Source organism: Vitis vinifera, chromosome 7, assembly GCF_030704535.1.
Source record: "Vitis vinifera cultivar Pinot Noir 40024 chromosome 7, ASM3070453v1".
NCBI lineage: Eukaryota > Viridiplantae > Streptophyta > Magnoliopsida > Vitales > Vitaceae > Vitis > Vitis vinifera.
This window is the reverse complement of record NC_081811.1, coordinates 20,064,941-20,082,693: the sequence shown is the minus strand read 5'-3', so window position 1 is coordinate 20,082,693 and position 17,753 is coordinate 20,064,941. Positions and strand designations below refer to the sequence as shown.

At 35.3% G+C, this 17,753-nt stretch overlaps 2 protein-coding genes across 7 annotated transcripts; both read left to right on the top strand.

Moving 5' to 3' along the window:
• Window positions 1-880: 880 nt before the first annotated feature.
• Window positions 881-6,972, top strand: LOC104877825 (tubulin-folding cofactor D). Of its 6 annotated transcripts, XR_009466163.1 has the most exons (7): window positions 882-1,362; window positions 1,900-1,972; window positions 2,097-2,169; window positions 2,837-3,123; window positions 4,062-4,252; window positions 6,117-6,302; window positions 6,424-6,972. XR_009466163.1 is itself a non-coding variant. In XM_010646929.3 (3 exons), exons 1-3 carry the CDS (start codon window positions 5,253-5,255, stop codon window positions 6,712-6,714), a joined length of 483 nt encoding a protein of 160 aa, XP_010645231.1. In that variant the 5' UTR covers window positions 4,260-5,252; the 3' UTR covers window positions 6,715-6,972. The 6 variants fall into 6 exon arrangements, 1 of the variants encoding a protein (XP_010645231.1); XR_009466162.1 differs by having other exon boundaries at window positions 881-1,362; window positions 1,900-2,169; XR_009466164.1 differs by lacking the exon at window positions 1,900-1,972 and having other exon boundaries at window positions 883-1,362.
• Window positions 6,973-14,585: 7,613 nt separating this feature from the next.
• Window positions 14,586-17,526, top strand: LOC100259047 (pentatricopeptide repeat-containing protein At1g18485-like). Its single transcript, XM_059738267.1, has one exon. The coding sequence runs from the start codon at window positions 14,824-14,826 to the stop codon at window positions 17,224-17,226; it is 2,403 nt and encodes an 800-aa protein (XP_059594250.1). The 5' UTR covers window positions 14,586-14,823; the 3' UTR covers window positions 17,227-17,526.
• The last annotated feature ends 227 nt before the right edge of the window (window positions 17,527-17,753 follow it).

The window sequence follows — 17,753 nt, the reverse complement described above, 5'->3', positions numbered from 1 at the left end:
ATTTTGTCAGAACAAGAAATTTTTAAATTTGTTCATAACTTCAGGTTATGGATTGTTTTTATATAAATTTGTGCATATCTTCAAGCTATGAACTTTCATTATGTAAATTTGTACATACCTTTGGGCTATGAACATTTATTTATTTATTTATTTTATAGCTTTTGACTATATAATATTGTTTGGTATAACATCTAGTTATATTGTATAATTAAAAATAAATAATTAGGGATCATATATAAACTTCTAGTCATGTATCTGTAATTCTATAATTTCCCCCCATAACTTCTAGTTATAGGAATTGTACATATTTTTCATAATTTTTGGTTATGAATTTACCCCATAATTTGTAATCTATCCCATAACTTCTAGTTATAGAGACTTTTTGTGAGAAAGAAAAGAGAAGAGTCTTTCTATTTATCTTAATAGAAAAAAAATCTTTTTATTTCTTTTTTAAAGACTAGTCGTGCTGATAATTGTAAAATTATAAAGTGAAAGGAAATGAAAACAAGAAAAAGAAATTATAGTGTAAGAAGAGAATATAATAAATTTTCATTAGATGTATCTATTAAATTATAATTGTAATATATTTATCTCCCTTTTATTGGAACTCACAAAGAGATATATATCAAAAGATTATCTTTAAAATAGTTTTTTTATTACAAATTCTCCTAAATTATTATATAAATTCGGTTTAAGAAAAAATATATATTACAATTAACATTAACAATAACAATATACTATATTTTTTTTAATAAAATATAAAAAAATTAAAAATAATTAATTGTAATTAAAAAGAAGGATATGCACTTTTATTAATTCCAAAAATAACCTTTGCTGATTATGAAAAAAAAAAATAATAAACAAAAAAATCCAGGTTGGAATTTTGCCCTAATTTTGGTGTCTCTTCAGATTTCAAGCCTAGAAGCCGTTTTCTTCTCTTCATCCCGAGTTCCTCCATCGCTTGCATCTCAATCTCTACGGCTCTTTGAAATTTTGCCCTAATTTTGCTCTCTTCAGCATTTCAAGCCTATAAGCCATTTTCTTCTCTACCTATAAGTCGTTTTCTTCTCTGCCTAAAAGTCGTTTTCTTCTCTGCCTAGAAGCCGTTTTCTTCTGTGCCTAGAAGCCATTTTCTTCTCTGCCTAGAAGCCGTTTTTTCTCTTCCTCCCAAGTTTCTCCATCGCTTGCATCTCAATCTCTGTAGTTTTTTAGAATTTTGCCCTAATTTTGGTCTCTCTTCAACATTTCAAGCCTAGAAGTCGTTTTCTTCTCTTCCTCCTAAGCACCTCCATCACTTGCATCTCAATCTCTGCGGCTCTTTCATTTTTTCTCGCATTCGTCTCTCTCGAAAATTTGAATAAGGTATGGATTTCAGTTGGGTCTCTCTTGTTGCATATTTGAGATTAGTAGATTGCCTAAATCTTGACCTAAATTTTCTTAGTCCAAATCTCTAAACTGTGTTCAACTTGATCTCCGGAGTTCAAGTTACTATTCCCATTCAATAATTGACTTCTTGGTTTGCTACTATTATTCGGATGCTGAGAAAATAATGAGAAAAAGAAGGAAAATTTTTGAACCATAATTTTTTCTTTAAGCCTTGAGAATATAGAAAATGCATTTTACTTGCAACTCATGATTCATGGCTTAATCGATCTGATTTTATTTTTGTAATTTTTTTTAGATTTTTTTTTTCATGCTATTTGTATATTTTAAATTCAAAAAAATATTTGTGAAAAATTGTCATATATAATTGAAAATAATTTATAATTGTTTAATTGGTTGCTAGAAAACCAGGAGAGGATATCTGATTGTGCCAAAAAGAAATCATTGTAGTTCTAATACTAAAGGCTTATTGAGGTTTAATAGCTCTTTGATCCTTTTATGTCCTTGTATATACAGTGGAACGACTAACATTTGAAAAGTTTTTTAACCACCTATTCATTTCTCAAAAGCAACCAGATGAAGCGTTAAGGTAAAGGAGAAAAAAAATTTTACTCTTCTCGATCTTGGCATATGATATTTTCATTCTTTACTCATGTTAAAATCCTTCATGGCATGCAATAGTATGAGATCCTTCTATGTCCTTGTATATGCAGTGGAACGACTAACATTTGAAGAGTTTTTTAACCACCTATTCATTTCTCAAAAGCAACCAGATGAAGCATTAAGGTAAAGGAGAAAATTTTTTTTACTCTTCTCGATCTTGGCATATGATATTTTCATTCTTTACTCATGTTAAAATCCTTCGTGGCATGCAATAGTATGAGATCATCAAGAATAAATGATGGGTTTCCTTTGTCTGAATGCAATCCTGTGAGAAAGACAGAGGCAAGTTCTCAAGAGGATTGTATGTCTATTCCTCTAGATGATGATTCTAGTGGTGCTGAAGGGAGCCCATCATTTTTGAGGAAGAGGTCCTCAATGAAGTCTACCTATGGATTTTCTCTTGATAACAAAGTTGATATAAGGGAAGCAATATTTAACACTCCCAACAACACGGATCTTGCTTTTAAATACAGCAGTGCATCACATAAACCAGAAATTACTGGCTTTAGGATTGACAGTCTTAGGCCTTCAAATGAGAATGTCAAAGAACCTCTAAAATCCATGGAACAAAGACCAATGAGAAGTTGTTCAAGAGGTACCAAAGTTTTCAATAATATTTCATTGCTCATTTTAATATTCTATTATCTAAAAAAACGTGTTGCTAAAATTTATGTTCTTTTTTATTATCTTATTTGTATGGATTCCACAATTGTGGATTCATTGGAGGAGTTGGTTGATCAGGATTATGTTTTTGTATCTGGACCCCCAATGGATGTGTCATCTTCCTTAGCTATTGCTTCCAAGCCAAGTCATTCACAATGCAAATCAGGGAGTGCCCCTCTAACATCTGCAAATATGAAGACCAAATCAAGTGCACCAATGCCAATTGCTGGTGCAGGAATCACTAACACATGTTATACTGGAAGCTTGGAAAGTCATAGCTCGGAACCTTCTGGGACTTCACAAGGATCCATGGATATAGGAGATGCTTTAGAGCAACCATCAACTCACTGCATGACAAGGATTAAGTCATTGCAGCAATGTGCATCTGTCATCACTGAATTGGTAAATGAGAAGGTAACTTATCAATCCTACTTTAGAAATCAACTCTCCTTATTTTGTCCTGTAATAAATTATTTTGTCGGTTAAAAGTGCAAGCATGGTTTCTGGGTGGCGCTGGACTAAATCTGCCCCAATACTGAATAACTCTAGATCACTTGTTCTAATTTGTTTCTCCTGTAGGTCTTTTTAATTTAGGATATTGTATAGGAATCATCAGCTAAATAACCATTGACCAATCATTGTAGAGCCACAATCCTGGCTCCATATAAATGGATTGGGATCCCCATAAGCTTTGGTGTGACTTAGTATCTGAGGTTAAATCTTTTCTTGCTTGATTGGAAGTGATCAGTATATTTAGCATCGACAAATTTTGTTTTTTGTTTAAAACATGAAATTTTTTGTGTTAATAACAATGTGTCAAGTAAATTCATAGATGCAATGTCTCGTGATAGAGTAGTATTTGAGAGCTCATTTCCATATAGACATTAACTTATTATTGATTCCTGGTCTCTATATGTGTGCCACATGCGTACTGGTTTGTGGTAGACTCACCTTGTGGTATGTTTTATAGTACCATGTATTATTTCTGCTGATACAAGTTTTTTTTAACTAACAATTTGTATATCTTTAAATGACTACATTGTCTCTTTTTCATCAAAAAGATTGAGGCATGCCCATCGTTACCACCTGAAGTATATTGAACAAGTCAACAACACTCCTACATGCCTCATTTGATCTAGTGTGTGCCCAGTTTAGTTTTAACATATTGTTACTACCATAATGTCACTGCAAACTCCATTTTGCTACACATTGACGTTTCTATGTTTGCCAACGAACTGTCTTTTATCATATGTTTCTACTTTGCATCATTCAATAAGGACATTCTTTTTTGGTGGATTTTTTTATTAGAAAACATGGAGTTCTGGTTTTGATGGCATTTTTTGCTATGGCAGGTTCAAAAAATGGGATTAGTTGGGAGGTTAATTGATGTTGCAAGTTTTAAGAATTATGAAGAATTATGCTAGGAAATTGAATGCATGTTTGGAGTTGAAGGTGTGCTCAACGACGAGAAAGGCTCAGGTTGGAAAATGGTGTATGTGGATTATGAGAATGATGTACTTCTTGTTGGGGATGATCCCTGGAAGTAAGTTCTGTTATGTTGTTTTGTGCATGCATGCACTGATAGAACCCAGATCTACTGAACCCCCACTATACCATTATAGTAACTAGACCAATACATTATCATAGTAAAATTAACCAGAAATAAAGTCAGCATATACCTACATTTTTAGGATCATTTTGCTGGCATTTTGGTGGGGACTGTTTATAGTTCACTTTCTTGCTATATCTTGCTTTCACAGCTTATGTTTTTAGTAGTTTGTGTTTTCATTTGGAACAACTAGCACTATGGGTTCGATTCTGCAGTTAGACATATTCCCAATGCTTATCAATGTTCCTCTACCAATGAGTTTGTTGGTTTTGAATCTATTACCCATCACCACAAAGGAACTTCTGTTACAAATCATAATACTTTAAACGAAGCCTTAAGAATATATTAATGCTCATCTCTAAACATCCATATTCTAGCCATGGTTGGGTCTATGCGTTGTTCTCTCCTTACCCATTGGGGCATAGGTTACTTCCATATTTCACCTAATGCAGAAGGCACTTTTTAATCACTACTATGTTGTTTCCTGTACAGGGTTGCCATTCTCCGCTATTTAGATTTCTTAACGAAAATTGAGAATTGAAACTGATGAAAGAAAAAGGTGATTGATGAGAAATTAAACCAAGTGGAATGCTATATCTTGTGGTCCTAGACTCTACAATGGTTCATCCTTAGACAAAAACATGTCCTTCCCATGTGCTTTTGAAAGATATATCTTCAGCTTTTAGATTCTCTCTGTTTTCGTATTTATTGCATCTTTTGCATTTCAATAGCCTATACTTTGTTGTTGCATATTGTGCATTTATATGGGTTTTCATGATTCCTTTTGCATGTTTACACCTCTACTTCCACTCTTCTATAGATATTTTTTTCTCAGATTTAGGCCCTATCTTCTTTCAGATGAATTATTTTTAATGAAATTACCTCTGTATTTAAGACCTTTGAGATTCTTTTCAGCAAAAAGATATTATTGAACATGGAGGTTAGTTGACACTCTCCTTTTATTGCTATGCTAATTCACAGATGATAGAATGTTTCAATTTTTTTCCCATTCAAATTTTTGTTCATTGCTATCAATTTGAAGATTTCTGTTTGATTCTATTGGTATATCATTGTTAATTGTATGAAAGCGTGCTTAATGTAGAGGCATTTATTAAAATATTAAAATTTAATTTTTTTGTAATAGGATCTATCATTTCATCCAACCAGAAGAGTTTCTCCAATTCTATGCATTTTTCTAGAATATACAGACAATCCTGACCTTTCAAGCCATTAAATTGAAATCTGGCTTACTGATGCAAAAAAATTACTAATTTAATCAAAGTATATTTTTTCTTTTCTAGATCTTATCAGCTCAGTTTTTGTGCTGACATATAGACTGGTTCATAAATTCATGTTTCCCTAGAAGATTGAATTCAGAAGTCTCAATTTCTTGAGATGTGAAAGCATGCCAGATAAATGGTGTCCCTTGTCAGGCAATGTTAGTGGAAAATTTATCATTTCATTCAAGAGAACTTTATATTTGTTTTGACTTCCCATGTTGGTTGAATGCATTCCCTGGACTTGGGTAGTTTATTTTCTGTTCTACTTCAATCCATACCAAGACCAAACAATAGAAACAAGGTGAAAATGACAGGACAGTTAGATGTTCCAGGACAACAATGAACCCTTCATGCAATTCTGGAATTGTTAATAAAATTTTCTATCCGACTAAATTCTTGTAATTAGAAAGATTAAGCTAATATTGGTTTTTGCATGATCCTGGTTCCTTTATGGAATTTTATGTCAGTAGTTTTAATTCTTTGGTGTCAACACATTTTTAAGATATCTCAATTTCCAGGGCCATACTCCAATATTCTGTGTTGGTGTTTTGGATTCTCTGGCAGTGGAATTGAAGGTGACAAAGGATTTCTCCAAGTTATATGCTGGCATTGCAATACTTGGGTATATTGCTTCCGTTCCAGAATCCGTCAACACCCAAGCCTTTTCTCATCTTCTCACTTTCCTGGGCCATAGATATCCCAAGGTATGTGGTGCACACAAAATATTATCACTTTTACTGAATTTTAAACCCTAAAAAATTTGCCTCTCAATTATATAATAAACTGTCCCTTGCTGATGGATTGTTTTTTTGCTATCTCCCTTAGATCCGGAAGGCTTTAGCTGAACAAGTTTACCTTGTCCTCTTGCAAAATGGAGAGCTTGTGACAGAGGATAAGATGGAGAAAGTGCTTGAAATTATTTCCGAAACTTGCTGGGAAGGTGATATAGAAGAAGCAAAACAACGACGATTAGAGTTGCATGATATGGCTGGTCTAGAAACAGGGCTACTTCCCAAAATTGGGAATGGAGCATCAAACAGGGATGGTGAGAAGAGGCCAACAGCCAGTGATGAGAATGCATCATACTCTTCCTTAGTTGGGTCAACTAGGTTTTGATTGACTTGAATTAAACCATCCTTCATGTTTGTTGTACATTTTCGTCACTTCTCTTCACCTTAGACATCTACCTCTCTAGCTTTTCCTGCATGTCGCACAATTTGCGTGACATAAGTCTTGTTTGGATAGACTTATTGGAAGCGCAAGGCATTTTTTTTTTTTGTGTTATACAAAATATTTTTATGTGCCCGTTTTAGCTTCTGCTGTTCAATAGAAGTTGGTGAAAGTTTGGAAGGGAAAGTTATATCACTTGAAAAATTCGTCTAAAGCCTCTAGCGACTTAGGGAAAGTTTCAGAGTGTTGGAGCCCGTAACTTAATTGAAGCACATGAGCATGCCATCACATGTTGCCAGTGTCACATGACGTGCCCACAAGTCATGCAGTGCCTGTTGGCAGTGTCGTGCCCACCTGATTTGCCATTGAATATCTGATCACTTGTTGCTGGTTGTTCTAATGGTGAAAATGGAAACCTTGGCTTCATCAGGGGCTCATCATCAATCCTGGCAACCTTGGGTGTACACAGCCTCAATGCAGGCTTAGGCAATCTGGGTGCTGAAATGCAAATGGCTCTAGCTTAGGCCTTTTGTTTTAGCTTTTGTTTGGTTGAAGTTGGAATGTAGTGTAAGAATTATAAATGCAATTCTACATGTGAAACTAGAATAGGAACCCTTTTAGTAGATGTAATGCTATGGAGGTTGATGTACGACTGTCAGAAATTAAATCAGTTGATATTTCTACCAGAGCAATTACTTCCTTCATTTGATAAAGTTCTTAAATTAAACTGGGTATCTCTGTTTAGTTCATAAGGCCTTCGGTGGTGGCTTTATATAAGAGGGCAAGATGTGTAGGTGAAACCAGGTTGCGTGCTTGCATTCCTTAATTGGAAGTGAGAAGGAAAAAGGATTACAATTCAGGAATCCAAAGCCCTGAAGGGAAACAAAAGGATCTCAGCGAATAATGATCTTGCAATAAGGGTAGAATTATGACTAATTGATCTCATCCATCAACTGTCTACAGTCATAAGAAAATACGTCATTATTCTTTTAGAAAATTGCGCTAGAAAATATGTCATGAATATCCATTCCTTTCGTTTCTCTACTCTTATGCCTTATACATCATTAGATTGCATGCTCATGGGGGTTTTGAACAAAAATAACTTGTTTTCAAAAAATATTCTCTAAAGTAAATCCCCTATCAAAATAAATTCTAAATTGGTGTTTCTCAATCATGTGGATGCCATGTGGTTTGAGATCTTTTTTTTTTTCATATATATATATATATATAACATTTTTTCATGTGGCTTTTTCCCTTTTTTGTCCTAGGTTTTTTTTGTGGGCAAAATTGGTCATGGCTTGGTAATAAGAACCCACTTTGCCCTTGGGTTAGTTGGGTGAATATTGGCTTGATTGATTATAATAATAAGGTTTTTCAGAGACTTATAGTCAATATTTGTGTTTAAATTATCAATGGACTCCTACTTTAGTATTGGGAACTAGCAAGTTCAGACAAGAGAAAAGGGAAACTCAAGAATAATCCATAATCACTTGAAAATTATTAGTCTTTATTTTGGAAGTTATTATGTATGATTTTAAAAATTATTATTAACGATTCTCAGAATGCAGTAGCTCCACACCTTAAAAGTAATCATTCGGCACATCGAAAAATGGCGATCATCATCCCAAAATTTTGGACTAATGGGAATGACACCGTTCAAGCACAAAACACATTTTCATCACTAAGTACTTGGTTAAAAAGCTAATCTATCAAGTCAATTCTCGTTAGATTACAGGCAGGTTACCTCTATAATTCCTAATTTACAATTGTTACAATTATTGAAGCATGTGTTTGTCATACAAAGCAAGATGTCTCTCTTGCTGGGATTCCTGAACTGAAGCAGCTCAACCCCATAATGATGTTTTGTGAGTTCTTCCATAAGTTTCAGCACGATGAATTTTGTATAGTCCTCTAGGTTCGTATGTTGGCTGTTGTTGTTCCTCACGTTTGGAAAAAGTAAGATAGACACCCTTGTACTTTTAGTACATTGGCCTTGTACACTTAGTGTAAATGCCTTGTACAGTTGCAGAAATTCAACCTAGATATAACATAACTAGTGCATATGGTTGTGTTAACCACGTTCCAATGTCATGGCTCACCAAGTTGGGGAAAAATGAGACCAAATCGAGGTTCCTATTCATCATAAGCGCGCTATCTCATCCAATGAATGTGTATGAAGGGAAATGAGGAATGTCCCTCTTAGAAAAAGTAAATGAGCAAGCAATTTTTTCAAAAGCATTTCAAATCCTTCAAGATAGGCTCCCCTGTACACACTTGTACAGTTAGCACATTTGCTTTGACATTTAGTGTAAATGCCTTGTCTAGTCACCAAATCCCTAATAGGTACATATTTTCAAGTGAATATGGGTGGGTAACCAATGTTTCCATTACCATGGACTAGGGAAAATGACACAAAAGTTTACCCTAATTTCGGTTCATATTCATCATTACTAGGGAAGCCAATAGGATGAATGAACATGGTAGACATCAATTAAATTGCATGCAATGCGTGTGTTATCAAGCAACATGTGTGAGGATTGTTCCCCACGTTTGGAAAAAGTAAGATAGACACCCTTGTACACCCTTGTACTTTTAGTACATTGGCCTTGTACACTTAGTGTAAATGCCTTGTACAGTTGCAAAAATTCAACCTAGATACAACAGAACTAGTGCATATGGCTGGGTTAACCACGTTCCAATGTCATGGCTCACTGAGTTGGGGAAAAATGAGACCAAATCGAGGTTCCTATTCATCATAAGCGCGCTATCTCATCCAATGAATGTGTATGAAGGGAAATGAGGAATGTTCCTCTTAGAAAAAGTAAATGAGCAAGCAATTTTTTCAAAAGCATTTCAAATCCTTCAAGATAGGCACCCCTGTACACACTTGTACAATTGGCACATTTGCTTTGTACTCTTAGTGTAAATGCCTTGTCCAGTCACCAAATCCCTTATAGGTACATATTTTCAAGTGAATATGGGTGGGTAACCAAGGGCCTGTTTGTTTAGTGTTTTCAAGAACTGTTTTCTGTTCTTGAAAACAAAAAACACCAAAAACTCGTTTGGTTGAGAGAGTGATTTTTGTTTTTGTTGTTTCCCGTGTTCTCAAAATGACACTGTTTAGAGAACAACAAAATCTTGTTTTCCCCGTTTTTTTACTGTTCACAGAACAAAATTAAACAAAAAAAAAACAATCTGTTTCCCGTGTTTTTTTTTTCTTCCCGTTTTCATCTCTTCTCCAGCACAGTGGCTCGCCTCTTCTTGATTTTTCCCGTTTCTCAGTTTTGATTCAAGGTTCGTGAAATTTAAATCCAATCGCACAATAGCAAAGAGACCCCTAAAACGGATCCAGAAAACGCAGGGAGCAAAAGAAAATCCATTTTTTTGGTTTTCCTTGGGGTTTTTGCTTGGATTTTCTCGGAAATCAAACGAGGATGAATTTTCCCGGAAATCGAATGGGGGATGGGTTTTCTTGGGAATCAAACGGGGGTTGCAGGGTTTTTGCTTGGATTTTCTCGGAAATCAAACGAGGATGAATTTTCCCGGAAATCGAATGGGGGATGGATTTTCTTGGGAATCAAACAGGGGTTGCAGGGTTTTTGCTTGGATTTTCTCGGAAATCAAATGAGGATGAATTTTCCCGGAAATCGAATGGGGGATGGATTTTCTTGGGAATCAAACGGGGGTTGCAAAAAATAATAATAATAATAATAACATGATTAGATTAGTACCTGTGAGGATTGAGAGTGGCAGAGGAAAATAGGGCCTTTTACGGATTCTCTCGGCTGGAGGGCAACTTAGAAAAGGGCTTCTTGATGCCCGATGAGAGAAGTGGGTGGAGAAGTGGGTGACATTTTGAATTTTAGATTTAGTAGAGATAAAAAAAAATTAACATCATGAGAACAATTTTATCCCAACTTAATAAAATATGCTATAATTTTTAATAAAGTTAAAGATTAAATAAAAAAATATTAATAAAAATAATTTTATTATGTTTGATTTATTTTAAAAAAATATAAAAAATATTTTTATTTTTAAATTAATAAAATAAATAATTTTTTTTAATTTAAATGAACTATATATCTAAAAATTATTTATAAATTTATAATATAAAATTACTTGAAGAAAATATTTTATTAATTAGAAAAGAAAAAAAAATCTTTCAAACATGTTTTTATTTTTATTTGTTCTAAATTTTTTTTTTATTAACTCAACCAAACATGTTTTTTTGTTTTTGAGAACAAAAACTGTTTTTCAAAATTCAGTTCCCAAACACAATTTTTTTAAAAAAAACACCAAAAACTGTTCTCAAAAATTGTTTTCCAGAACAGTTTTCAAAAACAGCAACCAAACAGACCCCAATGTTTCCATTACCATGGACTAGGGAAAATGACACAAAAGTTTACCCTAATTTCGGTTCATACTCATCATTACTAGGAAAGCTAATAGGATGAATGAACATGGTAGACATCAATTAAATTGCATGCAGTGCGTGTGTTATCAAGCAACATGTGTGAGGATTGTTCCCCACGTTTGGAAAAAGTAAGATAAACACCCTTGTACACCCTTGTACACCCTTGTACTTTTAGTACATTGGCCTTGTACACTTAGTGTAAATGCCTTGTACAATTGCAGAAATTCAACCTAGATACAACATAACTAGTGCATATGGCTGGGTTAACCACGTTCCAATGTCATGGCTCACCGAGTTGGGGAAAAATGAGACCAAATCGAGGTTCTTATTCATCATAAGCGCGCTATCTCATCCAATGAATGTGTATGAAGGGAAATGAGGAATGTCCCCCTTAGAAAAAATAAATGAGCAAGCAATTTTTTCAAAAGCATTTCAAATCCTTCAAGATAGGCACCCTTGTACACACTTGTACAGTTAGCACATTTGCTTTGTACACTTAGTGTAAATGCCTTGTCCAGTCACCAAATCCCTAATAGGTACATATTTTCAAGTGAATATGGGTGGGTAACCAATGTTTCCATTACCATGGACTAGGGAAAATGACAAAAATGTTTACCCTAATTTCGATTCATATTCATCATTACTAGGGAAGCTAATAGAATGAATTAACATGGTAGACATAAAATAAAATGCATGCAATGAGTGTTATCAAGCAACATGTCTGAGGATTGTTCCCCACAATTGGAAAAAGTAAGATAGAAACCCTTGTACACCCTTGTACTTTTAGTACATTGGCCTTGTACACTTAGTTTAAATGCCTTATACAGTTGCAGAAATTCTACCTAGATATAACAGAACTAGTGCATATGGCCAGGTTAACCACGTTCCAATGTCATGGTTCACTGAAAAGGGGAAAAATGACACCAAATCGAGGTTCTTATTCATCATAATCGCGCTATCTCATCCAATGAATGTGTAGAAATGGAAATGAGGAATGTCACCCTTAGAAAAATAAAATGAGCAAGCAATTTATTCAAAACCATTTGAAATCCTTCAACATAGGTAGCATTGTACACACTTGTATAGTTAGCACATTTGCATTGTACACTTAGTGTAAATGTCTTATACAATGGCAAAAATTTGACATACCTAAAACTAAAAGCGTGCATATGGGTGAGCTGCCATGTTCCAATGTGATGCCTAAGGGAAAATGGGGAAGGAAAAATGGGGAAGTGAAACCCAATATAAGTTCTTATTCATCATTATTGTGGTTGGTCATCCAATCAACATGTACGAAGTAATAAAATTGAACGGGATGAGTGCGTGATCAAGGAATGTGTGTGAGGGAATGTTCCTCATCCTTTCAAAATGGAAATGATTTTAAAACATTGCAAATACTTCAACATAGGTACATTTGTACACCCTTGTACATTAAGCACAGGTACCTTGTACACTTAGTGTAAATGATTTGTACATAGACATAAATTCCATACAACCACTACTGAATGTCTACTCATGCATAGGTTAATCATGTTTGCAATCTTTTGGTTAATAAAATAAGGAAAAACTAAAGTCTCAATTTGTTCCCTATACTTTTGTAACAATACAAGCAAATTAAAAAATAGCAATCTGTCCATTAATGTGAAGCTATTCGAAATTAATTCCAACTTTCCAACTAGAATTCAAAAGAAGATTATATGTTAAGCATGACAAATTATTATTCAAACATATATTTTATTCAATAAAAAGCATGCCTAAATATGGGTTCCATTCAACTAGTGAACAGCTTTTTAAACATCACATGTGGCACCAGGCCTAACAATTGTCTATAATTTACGAGGAAACTCTGAAGAAGACCAAAATGCTTCTAACTGTGGCTCACTTTTAGAGTACTCACCATTTTCTCATCCAAGCAATTCTTCAGAGCCAAACAGGGAGACATTATTTTCTTTTGTTCGCAATTCTCCTTCTCATCCATTCTCTCCTAATCCAGAACTTTCATTTCTAAACCTGCTTCAATTTATTGTCAATGATTAGCAATTTCAAGCTTCCTGTTTATTCCCATAAACACCAAATATTTCCAATTAAAATTACATGAGATAAATGTGGATGAAATTTACACCAAACTAATTGGGCACAAATTAAATTTTTAATTCATTTTTTGCAAGAATATACATTGATCAACGAAATAAGAATTGTTTCTGATACTAATAAAAAAAAATGAGAAAGGAAAAGTTGGGTGGAGTGGGCTAAGACAAGAAAAATATTCAAAAAGAAAATTTAGGAATTCAAGTAGAAAACAAAAGCTCATGATTTTGATAAAATCAAGATAGCTAATAGAAATTTTAATAGAATGTGAAATAGTCATGAACTTAAAGCTAACACAAAGAGCAAGAGAGATTCTGAGAGAGTGGATCCTAAATTAATCTCATGATATTAGTTTCTATGAGCCCCAAGCCTATAGAGCTTATAAAGCCTTATTACAAAAGTCTACAGCCACATGGAAAGACAATAGGACCAAAAGTAGCATTAACTGTGCATGCATCATGTAACCAGGTCAAGGTATACAAAACGAAAAGGAAAAATGTAAAAAATGGAATAACCTAGAATGTTCCAGAGGAACACAACACCTTATGCATATACATCTTGCCCAGTGTTTGTGAGCCACAGAATAATAGTTACATTTGAGGCTTTTTAGAGGTCTGGACTCATCAAACAGAACGGAGGTCTTGCATTGTCCAACTGGTGCACCATATGGCCCACAACCCACTAAAACTGAAGCTGATGGACTACATAGATGTTTGATATGCTAACAATGAGTAGTCAATTGGTGGACATAGTAGTTGGTGGCAGCCAGTTTATATCTTCATTGGCAGCCAGTTTCGTCGGGTTGACCAATTTATCTATTTTCGAAATATTTTTTATCCGAAGGATAGCTATTCTGGATTATTTGCATCATCACCGGACAATCTTCTTCCCAAAGCTCACCGTTTGGATGAAACCCATTTATTCTCTCTGGACGATGATGACAAAATACCTACAAACGCCTCAACCTGATAAAATCAAAATGTCAGCAAATAATTCAAACCCCCATCATTTGGATTTGGGAATGATCATTGATAAAATACCTACAAAAGCTTTTCTGAAATGCTCACAATCCTCGGTTGCTGAAGAAAGCGATTGGGGGATAGTTAAGGTCAGCATCGTTTGTGCGTATGTTGTTTACAGAGGGAGAGAAAAGGGTAGGAAGATTCAAAATTTTCACTCTGGTGACATGACATTTCAAGTTTACCAGCTGTGAAACCCATTAATTTACAACCATTTGAGTTGGAAATGTAAAGGGCATTTTCGTTTGTTAACATCTGATATCCTTATCATTAATGAGGTTAGTTAGATGAACCTTCTCTTAATTTTTGGGCCCAGCTGCCCAAAACACAATTCTCCCAAATTAGATTAAGGCGTTTTGAGATGAAAGAAGCACCGCAAATGCAAATACACCCAAACGGCCCTTACACCCTTTGTTTACTGCTTACCAACGTGTTCCAGTGTGATCTTGCAAGAACTGCGAGTCTTCCATGCGATAATCTCCCTCAAAGGCAACATTAAAGAAACTAAGTTCTCCATGGAATCACACCTTCGGTATGAACCGCATCAAACCCCACCACATCTGCACCCTAAGAAGTCACCTACCCACCATCTTCTCCCCCAAATTCACCCACTCCCAAATCCATTCTCTATCCCAAACCCATCTCTCCCTTCATCATACTAAACAATCCCACGCCTTTGCTGTCCTCCACGCCCAACTCCCCCACAACATCCCCCTCTGTGCCTCCCTCATCCTCGGCTACGCCTCCCATGGGGACCCCATATCCTCTCGCCTCCTCTTCCAACAAACTATGCATCACCGCACCACTGCATTCCTATGGAACACACTCATCCGGGGTTATTCCATTGCTGGTGTCGGTGGTGGGTTGGAGGTTTATAATCAAATGGTTAGAATTGGTGTCAGGCCGGATGATCACACCTTCCCTTTTGTCCTCAAGGCGTGTGCTGATGCTTTTGAGGTTCGGAAGGGTCGGGAGGTTCATGGGTCTGTGGTGAAGTTGGGTTTTGAGTCTGATGTTTTTGTGGGGAATACCCTTTTGTCGTTTTATGGGAATTGTGGGGGTTTGAGAGATGCGGGGAGGGTGTTTGATGAAATGCCTGAAAAGGATCTCGTGTCGTGGAATACGATGATTGGGGTGTTTTCCGTTAATGGGTGTTGGGCAGAGGTGCTTGATTTGTTTGGGGAGATGAGGTTGAGGTCTGGATTGAGGCCAAATGTGGTTAGCGTCGTGAGTGTTTTGCCGGTTTGTGCTGGAGTTGAAGATGAGGTGACCGCAAGTGAGATTCATGGTTATGTTGTGAAAGTTGGTTTGGAGTTCCAAGTGATTGTTGGCAATGCGTTGCTTGATGTGTATGGAAAATGTGGGAATGTGGCCGCTTTGAAGCAAGTTTTTGGAGAAATGGTCGAGAAGAACTTGGTTTCTTGGAATGCAATTATTACTAGTTTTGGTTATAAAGGGCATTATAGAGATGCATTAGATATGTTTAGATTGATGATTGATGAAGGATTGAAACCCAACTCTATCACCATTTCTAGTTTTTTACCCGTGTTGGTTGAATTAGAATTCTTTAAAGCAGGAAGAGAAGTTCATGGGTCTAGCATAAGAATGGGCTTGGAATCTGATATATTCATTGCCAACTCACTGATTGATATGTATGCAAAGTCTGGTCATTCAACTGAAGCATCAAATGTGTTTTATAAGTTGGATGCAAAGAATGTTGTTTCTTGGAATGCCATGATCGCTAATTTTGCTCAAAACAGGTTTGAGTTAGTGGCTGTAGGACTTGTAAGACAAATGCAAGACTATGGTGAACTTCCCAACTCGGTCACCTTTACAAATGTTCTTCCAGCTTGTGCACGAATGGGTTTAGTTCGTCCAGGAAAGGAAATCCATGCAAGATCAATTCACATGGGATGTGCATTTGATTTATTTGTCTCCAATGCTTTGACAGACATGTATGCAAAATCTGGACACCTAAAGCTTGCTCGAAATGTGTTTGATACCTCCCTTAGAGATGAAGTATCTTACAATATACTAATAGTAGGCCATTCTCAAACTAGTGATTGCTCAGAATCTCTGAGTCTATTCTCAGAAATGCAGCTCATGGGTTTGAAGCAGGACAATGTTTCTTTTATGGGAGCTCTCTCGGCTTGTGCAAATTTAACAGCTATCAAGCAAGGGAAGGAGATCCATGGATTTTTATTGAGAAAGCTATTTCACATACATCTCTTTGTTGCTAACTCACTTTTGGATTTTTATACCAAATGTGGAAGGATCGGCCTTGCTAGGAATATCTTTGACAGGATGACTAACAAGGATGTAGCCTCATGGAATACTATGATTCTGGGTTATGGAATGCTAGGTGAGCTGGATACTGCAATCGATCTATTTGAGAACATGAGGAAAGATGATGTCGAATATGATTCGGTTTCTTTTATTGCTGTTCTGTCAGCTTGTAGCCATGGTGGGCTACTTGAAAAAGGGAGGAAATATTTTGATGAGTTGAAAGCTCGGGGAATCGAGCCAACACAAATGCACTATGCTTGTATGGTTGATCTTCTAGGCCGAGCTGGCCTTATGGAAGAGGCAGCAGAGCTTATTAAAGGTTTACCAATTGTACCAGATGCCAATATTTGGGGTGCTTTGCTAGGAGCATGCCGAATCTATGGAAATTTAGAGTTGGCCGCTTGGGCAGCTGAGCATCTATTTGAACTAAAGCCTGAACACAGTGGATACTATACACTTCTTTCAAACATGTATGCAGAAACCGGGAGGTGGGATGAGGCAAATAGGATCAGGGAACTCATGAAATCAAGGGGCGTGAAGAAGAGTCCCGGGTGCAGTTGGGTTCAGATCGGTGAACAGGCACATGCCTTTGTAGTTGGAGAGAAAATAGAAGGATTGGATTTGGGTTTATGGCCAGTAGAATCTGGTTGAAATTGGTTAATCTCCAGGATGAAAATATCGGTAATCACAGATATATCGATACTTGAATTTTACGAATATATATGATATTTTGAGGATATATCGGTGGATATTTTGACACATAATATTGATGGATGGAAAATGGATCAAAACTCATGATAATATAAGAAAAAACTTTTAAAAATAAAATTAGAAGTATAATAGATATTTTAAAGTTGTTTTGTTGAAGAAATTGATATAGATATGATATGATTTACGATATTAAATTTAATTATATCACGTTGATCGATAAAAAAATGTGAATTTTGTTAAGTGTACATTCATTATAAAGCTAAATTATTGCAAATGTATTAATTATGTGATTCAAATGTATTATTATGCTAAGTTAATTTACTTACATCTATTGAAAATATACTAATTAATTGTAAAAAGGTACTAATTTAAATTTAATGTTATACTAATTTAAAAATGTAATAAGTTAATTTATTCTCAATAGGCTATTATTACACTTGAATATCAAAATAAAATTAAATCATTAA